At 26.9% G+C, this 14495-nt stretch overlaps 1 protein-coding gene across 8 annotated transcripts in view; it reads right to left on the reverse strand.

Moving 5' to 3' along the window:
• Positions 1 to 4650: 4650 nt before the first annotated feature.
• Positions 4651 to 14495, reverse strand: part of LOC145243851 (E3 ubiquitin-protein ligase RNF217-like) — a 59247-nt gene continuing 49402 nt past the window's right edge. For 6 of the 8 annotated variants that reach the window (XM_080106882.1, XM_080106884.1, XM_080106885.1 and 3 more), the window contains one exon: positions 4651 to 5718. In XM_080106882.1, the coding sequence (XP_079963008.1) occupies positions 5540 to 5718 (179 nt within the window). In that variant the 3' untranslated portion in view covers positions 4651 to 5539. Of the gene's footprint in view, positions 5719 to 9369; positions 9457 to 14495 lie in introns of all 8 variants that reach the window. The other 2 variants (XR_013862951.1, XR_013862952.1) reach the window with 1 other exon arrangement.

The raw sequence follows: 14495 nt of genomic DNA on the forward strand, positions 1-14495 counted from the left end.
TACTAGCAACGGACGCCAGTGATTACAGTGTTGGCGCTGTATTACTTCACAAGTATGAGGATGGTAGGACAAAAGCTATCGCCCATGCTTCAAGAACGTTGGTTGCAGCGGAGAAAAATTACAGCCAAATTGAAAAAGAGGCGCTGTCGATAATATTTGGAATTACAAAGTACAATCGATTTCTCCATGGACGATCTTTTATTTTGCAAACCGACCATAAACCCCTACTTACCATATTTGGATCAAAGAAAGGCATTCCCACACATACTGCGAATCGATTACAGCGATGGGCTGTAACCCTCTTAAACTATCAGTTTAAGATGGAACATGTATCCTCAAAAAAGTTAGGACACGCAGATGCATTATCACGGTTGATCCCTAAAAGAAGCGAAAGTTTCGAAGAAACGGTAATTGCTGCGCTTAAAGACGAAAGTGAATGTACAAGTTCAATGTGTAATATGATACGTGAACTTCCGGTAACTTTCGAAAAAATAAAAAAAGAGGCAGTAAATGACATTTTCATTAAGAAAATGAAAAATCAATTGGGATGGATAAAAAAAAATAAAAAGGTAGATCAAACAACGCCTTTTTCCATCTGTGAAGATGTGCTCATGTATGGTGAGAGGATCGTAATTCCACTAACGTTACAGAGGAAAATTCTGAAGGAATTTCATACAGGTCATCCGGGCATTTCGAGAATGAAATCCCTTATGAGAGGATATGTGTACTGGCCTGGTATGGACAAGGAAGTTGAAAAATGTGTCAAGACATGCAGAGGATGTCAATTAGCAGCTCGAGATCCTCCAGTAAAAACGACGCCATGGCCAAAGACGGACCTACCCTGGTCACGTCTGCATATTGATTATGCGGGACCTATAAATGGTTATTTTTACTTGATTATTGTAGATTCTTTTTCAAAATGGCCAGAAATATTTAAGTTTAGACATCCAACAGCAAAAAACACTGTGAGTGCGCTTAATGAAATTTTTAGCCGTTTTGGAGTGCCAAAAACCTTAGTGAGCGATAATGGAACAGCATTTACTGCTCATGAATTCAAAGAATTCTGTGACTCACTAAATATTCTACATATGACAACACCTGTGTACCATCCACGATCGAATGGGTTGGCCGAAAAATTTGTAGATACGTTTAAAAGGGCACTTAAGAAAAATCTTACTATGGGCACAGACGAACAATGTATTCAAACATTTTTAGCAATTTACAGGGTGACACCAAATCCTAATAATAATGTCAATTCTTCCCCGGCTGAGCTAATGTTTGCAAGAAAGATAAGATCTGTCTTCGATAGGCTGCTACCAGAGAAAAAGAAAGTTTTCAAAAAAGAAAACCTTAATACCAAGTGCTTCTCCCCAGGTGAAAATGTATATTTCAAAAATTTTCAAAATGGACGAAATCAGTGGGTTGAAGGTATTATCAAAAAAAGGATTGGGAGCATGGTCTATACCATCCAAGGATTAAGTTTTGTCTGCAAAAGACACAGAAATCAAATACGTCCCAGACTGTCTCCAAATGTGGAAGAGACACCAATGGAAACATTGTGCGATATTTTTGATATACCAAAACCAGCGTGTGTACCGCAAACAATGAATATTTCGCCTGAACCGACCATACGGGCTGGACAGAAACCTTTACCCCGGGTAACGCTGACCAGAAGGAAAAGCGCAAGAAAGAGAAAAGTTACCAGGAGATTAAGCCCTGACCCTAAAAGGAAGAGGTATTTAAGCTAAAATCAGGAAGATTTCAGCTTCAGGGGGAGGTGTTGTGAAGGAACATAACTGGCTATACACCGGTTACAAACTGTATATATATATTGGACTGTTTGGCAGACAGCAGCAGACAAGCAGTCGCAGTAAGACGGATAGTCTTACGTATTGATTATCAGACTTTCTTCCCCATACTTGTTACTATGTACTTCTATTTACCTTAGGCGAGCAGCCTTACGTTTCTGTATTATAAATAAACCCCATTACACATACCACTCGGTGTAACTCACGTTTGTCTTTATTTCCTAAGTATTTAGGAATATAACATAATTCAATAAACATTTTTTTGTTTTCGGACTGATTATTGAGACTGCACATACGTTAACTTTGTTTTTTTTTGGCGTTTTTTTTTTGGTAAATTTTTACATTAGGTCCACTCCACAATTTTTTTTTTTTTTAAATGTCGAGGTTTTCGACTATGCTGAATAAGAAAATCTCTATTATTCAATTAGAATTCATTATTAAGATGAGTATTATTTCATTAATTTATTTATTGCCGACTATTATTCTCATCTGTTGTTTCACAACGTTTTGGCCAACTATTGCTCTGGCTTTCATCAGGTGGTAACCACGACGGGATCTGAATCTTCTAACTGCATCCTCGGCAATTACTGCCTTCCATAGTTGTTGTTGTCTCACTACGTTTTTTAGTCCGCAATAAATAAATTAATTAATAATGCTCATCTCAATAATTAATTCCAATTATATAATATATATACCATTCGGTACGGACCCGACCATGATCAGATAATAAATAAACATGAATTTATAAGACAAAAAATTCAACCTTGGTCGCCCTTCGGGGCCCGTGGCGCAGTGGATAGAGACGTTGAATCTCTATGGTTCCAGGTGAGAATTGTCTGAAGATAGTGGTTTCAATCCTACCCAAAGCCGGCCAGAGGATTACTTGGCCAAAAACGCTGAGAATGCAGAGTTCCTATCCTGTTGTGGTTACCACCTGACGAAGGCCAGAGGAATAGTTGGCCGAAACGTCATGAAACAACAACTTAAAAAAGATGAGGATAATAGTCTGCAATAAATTAAGAAAATCTCATTTAAATTTTGCAGAGACAAGTAGTTTTCGAAATATAAAGACCTGTATTATGCACTGTAATTCACTGGCCGCCATGTTGTATGTGGATGTAATATAAACAAATCTATTTCTCTCCTACCGACACTGCCACACCCCCGACTTGTTTTTTATTATATTTGCAGGTGGGTATGCTGATAACGAATATCACGTTTAAATTTGGAGCAAATATTTTTTTCACACTCTTATTCCGAAAGCCATTCTTAACATGGGAATGTTGGTAGTGTCTAGTGTTATGTAATGGATGGCTGGAACCATCCGATACATAATTGAAAAGAAAAAACTTCTTCAAAACAAGATAATAAAAGATTGGAAAGATGGGCATCGAATAATCGATTGTCCACCAGTCGAAACGGAAATGTTTACGTCATAAACAGAGAAATCGGACGACGATTTTTTGTTTGCAACTTGGAATGTATAGAAAGTTAGCATGTGAGATAAATTCACGTGTATCGATAAAGCCAATAGTCTATCAGCTGAAGAGAAATCGGTCACGATGGCTCTAGGTCAGGAGGCGGTGAAAAGTTGTCAAAACGTGACCAACAGAGACGCGCACCGGTATCGAACAGTATGATTGACAGATCGTGTGGATTGGAAAAAAAACAAGCGAAAATCAGGCTAATATAAGCGGTGATTTTTGGAGTCTAACCAGTAGAAGAAGAAGGAGAGAAGAAGGAGGAGAGAAGAGGGAAGAGAAGAAGAGAGAGACGCCGATAGGAAAGTATAACGTTTCCACACACCCCTCTCCATCACTGAAATGAACAGTAAGCTACACTGTTAAAGTTTGAACTATTGAAAATCTCTGTGTAAAACGAGAAAATAATTTCAAAACAAAATATATTTTTATATAAAAAGCCAGTGTGTCTTACGTCTTGATTTGTTATGCTGAGTTACGTCTGACCTTTGTGTGCATGTTAATTTCTTTCTAGCCGGAATCGCTGTTATGACAAGCAATGACAGCTACAGAAAGTCGAGAGCGAAAAATGCACAGTCAAGGGAGAAATAACTCTGTCGTCTTAGCCATTACCATAACAACCAGAAAACTAAACAACTAGATGATCACTAAAAGACGGCTACTGGATTTTTGTTGCAGCGGAGAACTAACTAACAACTGCGGTTCCCAACCTAGGGGTCCTGACGCTATATAACACTATTCCGAAAGTTGTTCTTAACATGTGGAGGTTGGGGTGTTTATTCCGAAAGCCGTTCTTAACATGACATTACACAAGGAAGTGAAAAAAAAATTGTTTTGTTTTACACGTTAAAAAAGACGACATAAAATTGGAATTTACTTTAATAATATTGGCGGAAGAGTTGAAAAGAAGAGGAAGACTTGAACAATAAACGGAAACAGTCACGACTACTACCATTGATTTCGATCACTCTAAAGCGTTAATATATAGTGAGAATCCCCAACTTTGAAAACTTCTAATTTTAACTTTGCATTATTATTCTAATGGACCATTCGTAATTTTTTTTAATTTTTTTTTTTTTTGAATTCATACTGATTTACGCGTTCTTTTAGAATCAAACAGTGCCTGCAGATTATCGCCCAGTGGAAGCCAGATTGTTTTATTTCGGACACGGCCGCCAGGATCCGTAATTTTCCAGAGATGACAGTGGCCACTAACAAAAACCATAGTTTAATTTTTTATGAAGGTAGGGGGAGGGTCATGCTTCCACCGGGAAATACCGGTTAACGAGTCCTGCTAGTTTAAAATAATAATAATAATAATAATAATAATAAAAATAAATAAATAAAAATAAAAACTTAGGTTCAAGTTTTGGAGTAAAGTCAATTATTATTTACAACTCAATTTACAAATATTCAAATTTTTTAAAACTTGGCTCAAATCGGGTTTGATTTTTTGAACAGATTTTTTGATCCACTTGAATTGATCGGTTTCTGAATAGTTGATATGAGGAATGATTATTCATTCTATTTGGATTCTTCGGACTACTGTTTGCATGTTGAGTGTTGGTAATTATAAATAATAGATAATACATATAAAAATTTAGTAATAAGTATATAGTAATAAATAGTATAAAATTTATATATATATATATATATATATATTAGTAATAAATAGTGATCTATAATGCTAAGTAGTAAGGTTGTACATCTCGAGAACAAATTTAGTTTTAATGTTCCTAAAACTCACACTTTTCTGCAAGTGGATAGCGTACTTGGTAAAATTCAATTGTAAAAAGTACACACTTCTGGAGGTCGAAGGTTCAATCCTCAACGCAGACGACACTCAAAATACACTTTCGAATTACATAGGGCTTTTACCGAGGCCGCCGAGATATATTATTAACATTAAGGCCGGTCAAATATGAAATGTGACGTCACATGGGAAGTTTACGTTGAAGTCACGTTTGGGAACTGGGCCGTATCGAACGGCCATTTTGTTTTGTTAATAATATATCTCGGCGGCCTCGCTTCTACCCTGTTATAGCTGACAGAACGAGAGCATGGAACCCCTGTAGTTTTAATTCAAGGTGCCGTTCAAAATTTCATGTAGATTCCCGCGTTCAATAAGATACACCTGAAGAAGGTCAGAGGTTACATTTACCGACCCAAACGTGAAAATAACATTCCTAAAACAGCAGTCAGAAGAATCCAAATAATATGAGCTTGAATTGTGCGTTTAATTTTTTTTTTTTATCGGCAGCAGTTTTCTCCATCTCGATCAGGTAGCGTGATCCTTAGCAGCATCTTGTTCTTCATCGTGATCCAATCGCTCAAATCATTGGCGTTCATCGAATTAAGAGTAGAATTTGAAGAGGATGTTTCTGTTCGATTCGACTGATGTTTTACGTCGGATATGGAAGGTGAAAAATCTGAAAAGAAACAAATAAAAAAGGTTCATATTTAGAATTAAAAAAAAAAAACTAAAAAAAAAAAAACCCAGAAAAATTCTTATGTACATGGAACGAAGATGTCATATTCCAAAAATCATTTAAATTGACCAAGTATTTTTTTTAACTAAGAAAATCAAATTTTATGATTTTAGCGATTAAAAGGTTTTGATTATCTTAAATAGAAACAAAATCTTGATAGTCGAATTGAGTTGTCGCTTTTAACACATTCTAAAGAAACATGACGGCGTCTGACCTTTGTTTCTAATTCATCATAAAATATGATTTTCTTAGTTAAAAAAAATACTTGGTCATTTTACATGATTTTTGGAATATGACATTTTCATTCTGTGACTGGTACGCACATAATAAAGATTTTTTTTTTTAATTAAGTCGAATTTTAAATCAATCCAGAAGAATACCACAGATTGGATCTCAAACTCTGTAAAATTGGTGTCAATTCAAAATTTTGTTTATTATTATTCTTTTTCTTACGCCCGTGTGGCAAAATATCTTATTTGGGCTGAACATGAGTAAAAAAAAAAAAAAAAAAAAAAAAATCAGTAGAAAACTAATAAAAACTGACTTTTTTTTTTTTTTTTTACAAAATTTTGGATTCGGATAATTCTCTGTGATTTTAAAAATTCTAATTACAAGCCTATTTTCTTTAAAAGTCACACAATCAAAAATTGGCAATTATTTAAAAAAGAATTTATTACTCTTTTTTTTTGTTTTTAGTAAGAATTATTTAAATTTTTAAATACTCTTTTTAAAAACGCTTTTTTAGTCCATTATCGTTTACTTAGAATGAATGCCAAATTGATAGTTAAATGTGCTCGTTTTTGCATGAATCTTTATGCACTAATACCTAGCTGTGCATCGACCGGATATCATGATATTTAATTCGCTTCACCTTATCATAGCAAAAGTCCATACAAAATTTCAGCCAGATTGATCCAGTAGTTTTTGAGAAAATTTCTAGAGTAAATTTGGTATAATAATAATAATAATAATAATAATAATAATAATAATAATAATAATAATAATAATAATAATATATTAAACTAAAAACTATTAAAACATTCGAATTTGTTTTTTTTTCTCCTTTTCTTTTTACAAGACGAATATCAGTTATAAAATGAATCTTTTAATAAAATAAAGTAATACATCGCGTGTTTCTGTCCTGTTTTCTTTAATATTAATCCAATATTTATTAAGACCAAAAAAAAAAAAAAAGATGCAATAGCGTAAAAAAAAATTAACTTAAAATTTTTTTCTAAATCCATTAGAATGCGTTTCGATTTTTTCGTAAACAAGTCTGTTATTTTAACCTTGTGTTAATAATTGAAAAAAAAAAGAAGAAATTACTTTGTGAGCCTTCGAAAATTTCTAGAGTAAATTTGGTATTGTGGTGACGAGAAAAAAAAATAGAAATGGACAAAGAGAAACACGATTTTAGCAAATGTAATAACATTAGGAAGGCGTTGAAATAAAAGCAAAGCAAAAAATAAAATAAATGAAGCAATGAACACCTGCAAAGGTTTTATACGTAAAAAATGAAATAATAATAATAATAATAATAATAAAAAACTTAATAATAATAATAATAATAAAATAATAATAAAAAAATAATAAAATAAAAATAAAATAATAATAATAAAAATAAAATAATAATAATAATAATAAAAATAATAATAAAAATAAAATAATAATAATAATAATAAAAGAATAATAATAATAAAAAAATAAAATAATAATAATAATAATAAAAATAAAATAATAATAATAATAATAAAAATAAAATAATAATAATAATAAAATAAAATAATAATAATAATAAAATAAAATAATAATAATAATAATAATAATAAAAATAAAATAATAATAATAATAAACATAAAATAATAATAATAATAATAAAATAAAATAATAATAATAATAATAATAATAAACATAAAATAATAATAATAATAATAAAAGTAATAATAATAATAATAAAATAATAATAATAATAATTATAATAATAATAATAAAATAATAATAATAATATAAATAATAATAATAATAATAATTATAATTATAATAATAATAATAATAATAATAATAATAATAATAATAAAATAATAATAATAATATAAATAATAATAATAATAATAATAATAATAAAATAATAATATAAATAATAATAATAATAATAATATAAATATAAATAATAATAATAATAATAATAATAAAAATAAAATAATAATATAAATAATAATAATAATAATAATAATAATAATAATAATAATAACTGATGTACAGACATTTCTCTTAAAAAAAAGTAAAGTAACTTCCCATTTCAGTTACTTCAATTATTTTAAGCAGTAGTTTCCAACCTTTCAAATATGACGACCCATTCTTGAACACGCAATCAGAAAGGGACATAAACCCTTAAAGTCGATATATCATAAAACTGAGAATGTGTGTTTGTGAGGACACTTCTATCTATTATTAGGGCTGTTAAGGAGTCAAACTTGAAAATTGCTATTTGGAGGTCATCGGATTTATATCTGTTTGTCAACTGTTTCAGGAGGTTTGAAAACACTTTTTAAAGAGCGTGGAAAGCTGGTTTAATGGGTATCGTACTTGACTCACTGTCTTTAGGTTTTTTATTCAATCTCAGCTTGAGGATTTTTTTTTACTTACAAGAAGTGACCTGGTTAGAAATAAACATAATACTCGCATGCACATGTCTCAGTTTCTGTATTAATTAAAATATAATATTTATCCGTATTTTACGACCGAGCAACGCCGGGCGGTTTGCTAGGATATCTATGAAAGTGAGAATGTGTGTGTGTGTGTGTGTGTGTGTGTGTGTGTGTGTGTGAATAGGTTCAGGACACTTCTCAACCTATATACTCAACAAATCTTTGATCTACAGACTTATTTGATATATAGGGTATTCAGACACGTGGAAAACTTTTAAATCGGTTTTCATCCTGAAAAAGGGCTGCTAAGGAATCAAAATTGAAAAAATTGTACATGCGAGACATCAGATTTTTATTTATTTGTTAACTGTTTCACGAATGCGCATGCGAGAATAGTTCACATGACAGATTACTTATGTTAAGAATAAGTAGGTTTGAAAACACTTTTTAAAGGTCGTGCCATGCTGGCCTAATGGTTATCACACGTATTGGTTTCGATATCAGCTGAAATATTTTTTTTACTTACAAAAAGTGAACTATTTAGAAAAACACATAATATTCGCATGTATATGTCTCAGTTTCTTTCCGTTTTTACTTTATTTCTTTTGAAAGGAATTAACGTTATGTTATTTCTGTTTATAATGAATAAAAAATCTACATAAATTAAAATATAATATTTATACGTATTTTACGACCGGGCAACGCCGGGCGACCTGCTAGTATCATATATTCATTAAAATTTTGTACAACGAACTGACATATATTGCGATTATTGAATTATAGCTTATTCGTGAAATAACTAATCGTACAGTTGGGATTAATTTTAAATTTATTCATAAAATGTCCAAATATGCAACTATAATTAATTAATTGCAAATCAATTTCAAATTATTCAAACATATAAATTACCACAGTTATATGTAAAATATGCTTATAAACTGACCTTAATCACACGGTTGGTATTGCAGTTTTTTCAGCTAATCATAATAAATTCAACTCAAATTTCTCTACACACAGAAAAATACACAATCTGTCATGAAAAAAGAAAGCGACGACACTGACTAGCAAATTTATTTTTCGCCCTTGCATAAATTTTCTTACATTAAATAATAAAAAAACGTTTATTACATAAAATAAAACAAAACGTTTGTTACATTAAATAACAAACGAAGGGGTTTTACATTAAATGATAAACGAAACGTTTGTTACATAAAATAATAAGGAAAACGTTTGTTACATTAAATAACCAACGAAGGGTTTCTTACATTAAATAATAAACGAAACGTGTGTTACATTAATTAATAAGCAAAACGTTTGTTACATTAAATAATAAACAAAACGTTTGTTACATGCCGTAATAAACAAAACGTTTGTTACATTAAATAATAAACAAAACGTTTGTTACATTCAATAATAAAAAAAACTTTTGTTACATTCAGTAATAAACAAAAAGTTTGTTACACTAAATAATAAAAAAACGTTTGTTACATTAAATAATAAGCAAACGTTTGTTATATTATATAATAAACAAAACGTTTGTTACATTAAATAATAAACAAAACGTTTGCTACATTCAGTAATAAACAAAACGTTAATTACATTAAATAATAAACAGAACGTTTGTTACATTCAGTAATAAACAAAACGTTTGTTACATTATATAATAAACAAAACGTTTGTTACATTAAATAATAAAAAAATGTTTGTTTCATTATATAATAAATAAAACGTTTGTTACATTATATAATAAACAAAACGTTTGTTACATTGAATAATAAACAAAACGTTAATTACATTAAATAATAAACTAAACGTTTGTTACATTAAATAATAAACAAAACGTTTGTTACATTAAATAATAAACAAAACGTTTGTTACATTAAATAATAAACAAAACGTTTGTTACATTATATAATAAACAAAACGTTTGTTACATTATATAATAAATAAAACGTTTATTACATTAAATAATAAACTAAACGTTTGTTACATTAAATAATAAATAAAACGTTTGTTACATTGAATAATAAACAAAACTTTTGTTAAATTAAATTAAAAAAAAACGTTAATTACATTAAAAAATGAACAAAACGTTTGTTACATTAAATAATAAACAAAACGTTTGTTACATTAGATAATAAACCAAACGTTTGTTACATTAAATAATAAACAAAACGTTTGTTACATTCAGTAATAAACAAAACGTTTGTTACATTATATAATAAACAAAACGTTTGTTACATTAAATAATGAACAAAACGTTTGTTACATTAAATAATAAACAAAACGTTTGTTACATTATATAATAAATAAAACGTTTGTTACATTATATAATAAACAAAACGTTTGTTACATTAAATAATAAATAAAACGTTTGTTACATTATATAATAAACAAAACGTTTGTTACATTAAATAATAAGCAAAACGTTTGTTACATTAAATAATAAACAAAACGTTTGTTACATTAAATAATAAACAAAACGTTTGTTACATTATCTAATAAACAAAACGTTTGTTACATTATATAATAAACAAAACGTTTGTTACATTAAATAATAAACAAAACGTTTGTTACATTATATAATAAATAAAACGTTTGTTACATTATATAATAAACAAAACGTTTGTTACATTAAATAATAAACAAAACGTTTGTTACATTATATAATAAACAAAACGTTTGTTGCATTAAATAATAAACAAAACGTTTTTTACATTATATAATAAATAAAACGTTTGTTACATTAAATAATAAACAAAACGTTTGTTACATTATATAATAAACAAAACGTTTGTTACATTAAATATTAAACAAAACGTTTGTTACATTGAATAATAAACAAAACGCTTGTTACATTAAATAATAAACAAAACGTTTGTTACATTAAATAAAAAACAAAACGTTTGTTACATTAAATAATAAACAAAATGTTTGTTACATTAAATAATAAATAAAACGCTTGTTACATTATATAATGAACAACACGTTTGTTACATTATACATAAAATAAAACGTTTGTTACATTAAATAATCAACAAAACGTTTGTTACATTAAATAATAAACAAAACGTTTGTTACATTATATAATAAACAAAACGTTTGTTACATTAAATAATAAACGAAACGTTTGTTACATTATATAATAAATAAAACGTTTGTTACATTATATAATAAATAAAACGTTTGTTACATTAAATAATAAACAAAACGTTTGTTACATTAAATAATAAATAAAACGTTTGTTACATTGAATAATAAACAAAACTTTTGTTAAATTAAATAAAAAACAAAACGTTAATTACATTAAAAAATGAACAAAACGTTTGTTACATTAAATAATAAACAAAACGTTTGTTACATTAGATAATAAACCAAACGTTTGTTACATTAAATAATAAACAAAACGTTTGTTACATTCAGTAATAAACAAAACGTTTGTTACATTATATAATAAACAAAACGTTTGTTACATTAAATAATGAACAAAACGTTTGTTACATTAAATAATAAACAAAACGTTTGTTACATTATATAATAAATAAAACGTTTGTTACATTATATAATAAACAAAACGTTTGTTACATTAAATAATAAATAAAACGTTTGTTACATTATATAATAAACAAAACGTTTGTTACATTAAATAATAAGCAAAACGTTTGTTACATTAAATAATAAGCAAAACGTTTGTTACATTAAATAATAAACAAAACGTTTGTTACATTATCTAATAAACAAAACGTTTGTTACATTATATAATAAACAAAACGTTTGTTACATTAAATAATAAACAAAACGTTTGTTACATTATATAATAAATAAAACATTTGTTACATTATATAATAAACAAAACGTTTGTTACATTAAATAATAAACAAAACGTTTGTTACATTATATAATAAACAAAACGTTTGTTGCATTAAATAATAAACAAAACGTTTTTTACATTATATAATAAATAAAACGTTTGTTACATTAAATAATAAACAAAACGTTTGTTACATTATATAATAAACAAAACGTTTGTTACATTAAATAATAAAAAAAACGTTTGTTACATTGAATAATAAACAAAACGCTTGTTACATTAAATAATAAACAAAACGTTTGTTACATTAAATAAAAAACAAAACGTTTGTTACATTAAATAATAAACAAAACGTTTGTTACATTGAATAATAAACAAAACGCTTGTTACATTATATAATGAACAACACGTTTGTTACATTATACATAAAATAAAACGTTTGTTACATTAAATAATCAACAAAACGTTTGTTACATTAAATAATAAACAAAACGTTTGTTACATTATATAATAAACAAAACGTTTGTTACATTAAATAATAAACAAAACGTTTGTTACATTATATAATAAATAAAACGTTTGTTACATTATATAATAAATAAAACGTTTGTTAAATTAAATAATAAACAAAACGTTTGTTACATTATATAATAAACAAAACGTTTGTTACATTATATAATAAACAAAACGTTTGTTACATTATATAATAAACAAAACGTTGGTTACATTATATAATAAACAAAACGTTTGTTACATTAAATAATAAACAAAACGTTTGTTACATTAAATAATAAAAAAAACGTTTGTTACATTAAATAATAAAAAAAACGTTAATTACATTATGGAATGAACAAAACGTTTGTTACATTAAATAATAAACAAAACGTTTGTTACATTAAATAAAAAGCAAAACGTTTGTTACATTAAATAATAAACTAAACGTTTGTTACATTCAGTAATAAACAAAACGTTTGTTACATTATATAATAAACAAAACGTTTCTTACATTATATAATGAACGAAACGTTTGTTACATTATATAATAAACAAAACGTTTGTTACATTAAATAATAAACAAAACGTTTGTTACATTATATAATAAATAAAACGTTTGTTACATTATATAATAAACAAGACGTTTGTTACATTAAATAATAAACAAAACGTTTGTTACATTATATAATAAACAAAATGTTTGTTACATTAAATAATAAACAAAACGTTTGTTACATTCAATAATAAAAAAAACGTTTGTTACATTAAATAATAAACAAAACGTTTGTTACATTAAATAATAAACAAAACATTTGTTACATTATATAATAAACAAAACGTTTGTTACATTAAATAATAAACAAAACGTTTGTTACATTCAATAATAAACAAAACGTTTGTTACATTCAGTAATAAAGAAAAAGTTCGTTACACTAAATAATAATAAAAACGTTTGTTACATTAAATAATAAGCAAACGTTTGTTATATCATATAATAAACAAAACGTTAATTACATTAAATAATAAACAAAACGTTTGTTACCTTCAGTAATAAACAAAACGTTAATTACATTAAATAATAAACAAAACGTTGGTTACATTAAATAATAAATAAAACGTTTGTTACATTAAATAATAAACAAAACGTTTGTTACATTAAATAATAAACAAAACGTTTGTTACATTATATAACAAACAAAACGTTTGTTACATTAAATAATAAACAAAACGTTTGTTACATTAAATAATAAACAAAACGTTTGTTACATTAAATAATAAACAAAACGTTTGCTACATTATATAATAAACAAAACGTTTGTTACATTAAATAATAAAAAAACGTATGTTACATTAAATAATAAACAAAACGTTTGTTACATTATATAATAAACAAAACGTTTGTTACATTAAATAATAAACAAAACGTTTGTTACATTCAATAATAAACAAAACGTTTGTTACATTCAGTAATAAACAAAAAGTTTGTTACACTAAATAATAATAAAAACGTTTGTTACATTAAATAATAAGCAAACGTTTGTTATATCATATAATAAACAAAACGTTTGTTACATTAAATAATAAACAAAACGTTTGTTACCTTCAGTAATAAACAAAACGTTAATTACATTAAATAATAAACAAAACGTTTGTTACATTCAGTAATAAACAAAACGTTTGTTACATTGAATAATAAACAAAATGTTGGTTACATTAAATAATAAATAAAACGTTTGTTACATTAAATAATAAACAAAACGTTT

The sequence above is a fragment of the Euprymna scolopes genome, chromosome 22, assembly GCF_053919585.1.
Source record: "Euprymna scolopes isolate OS-2025 chromosome 22, ASM5391958v1, whole genome shotgun sequence".
Lineage (NCBI taxonomy): Eukaryota > Metazoa > Mollusca > Cephalopoda > Sepiida > Sepiolidae > Euprymna > Euprymna scolopes.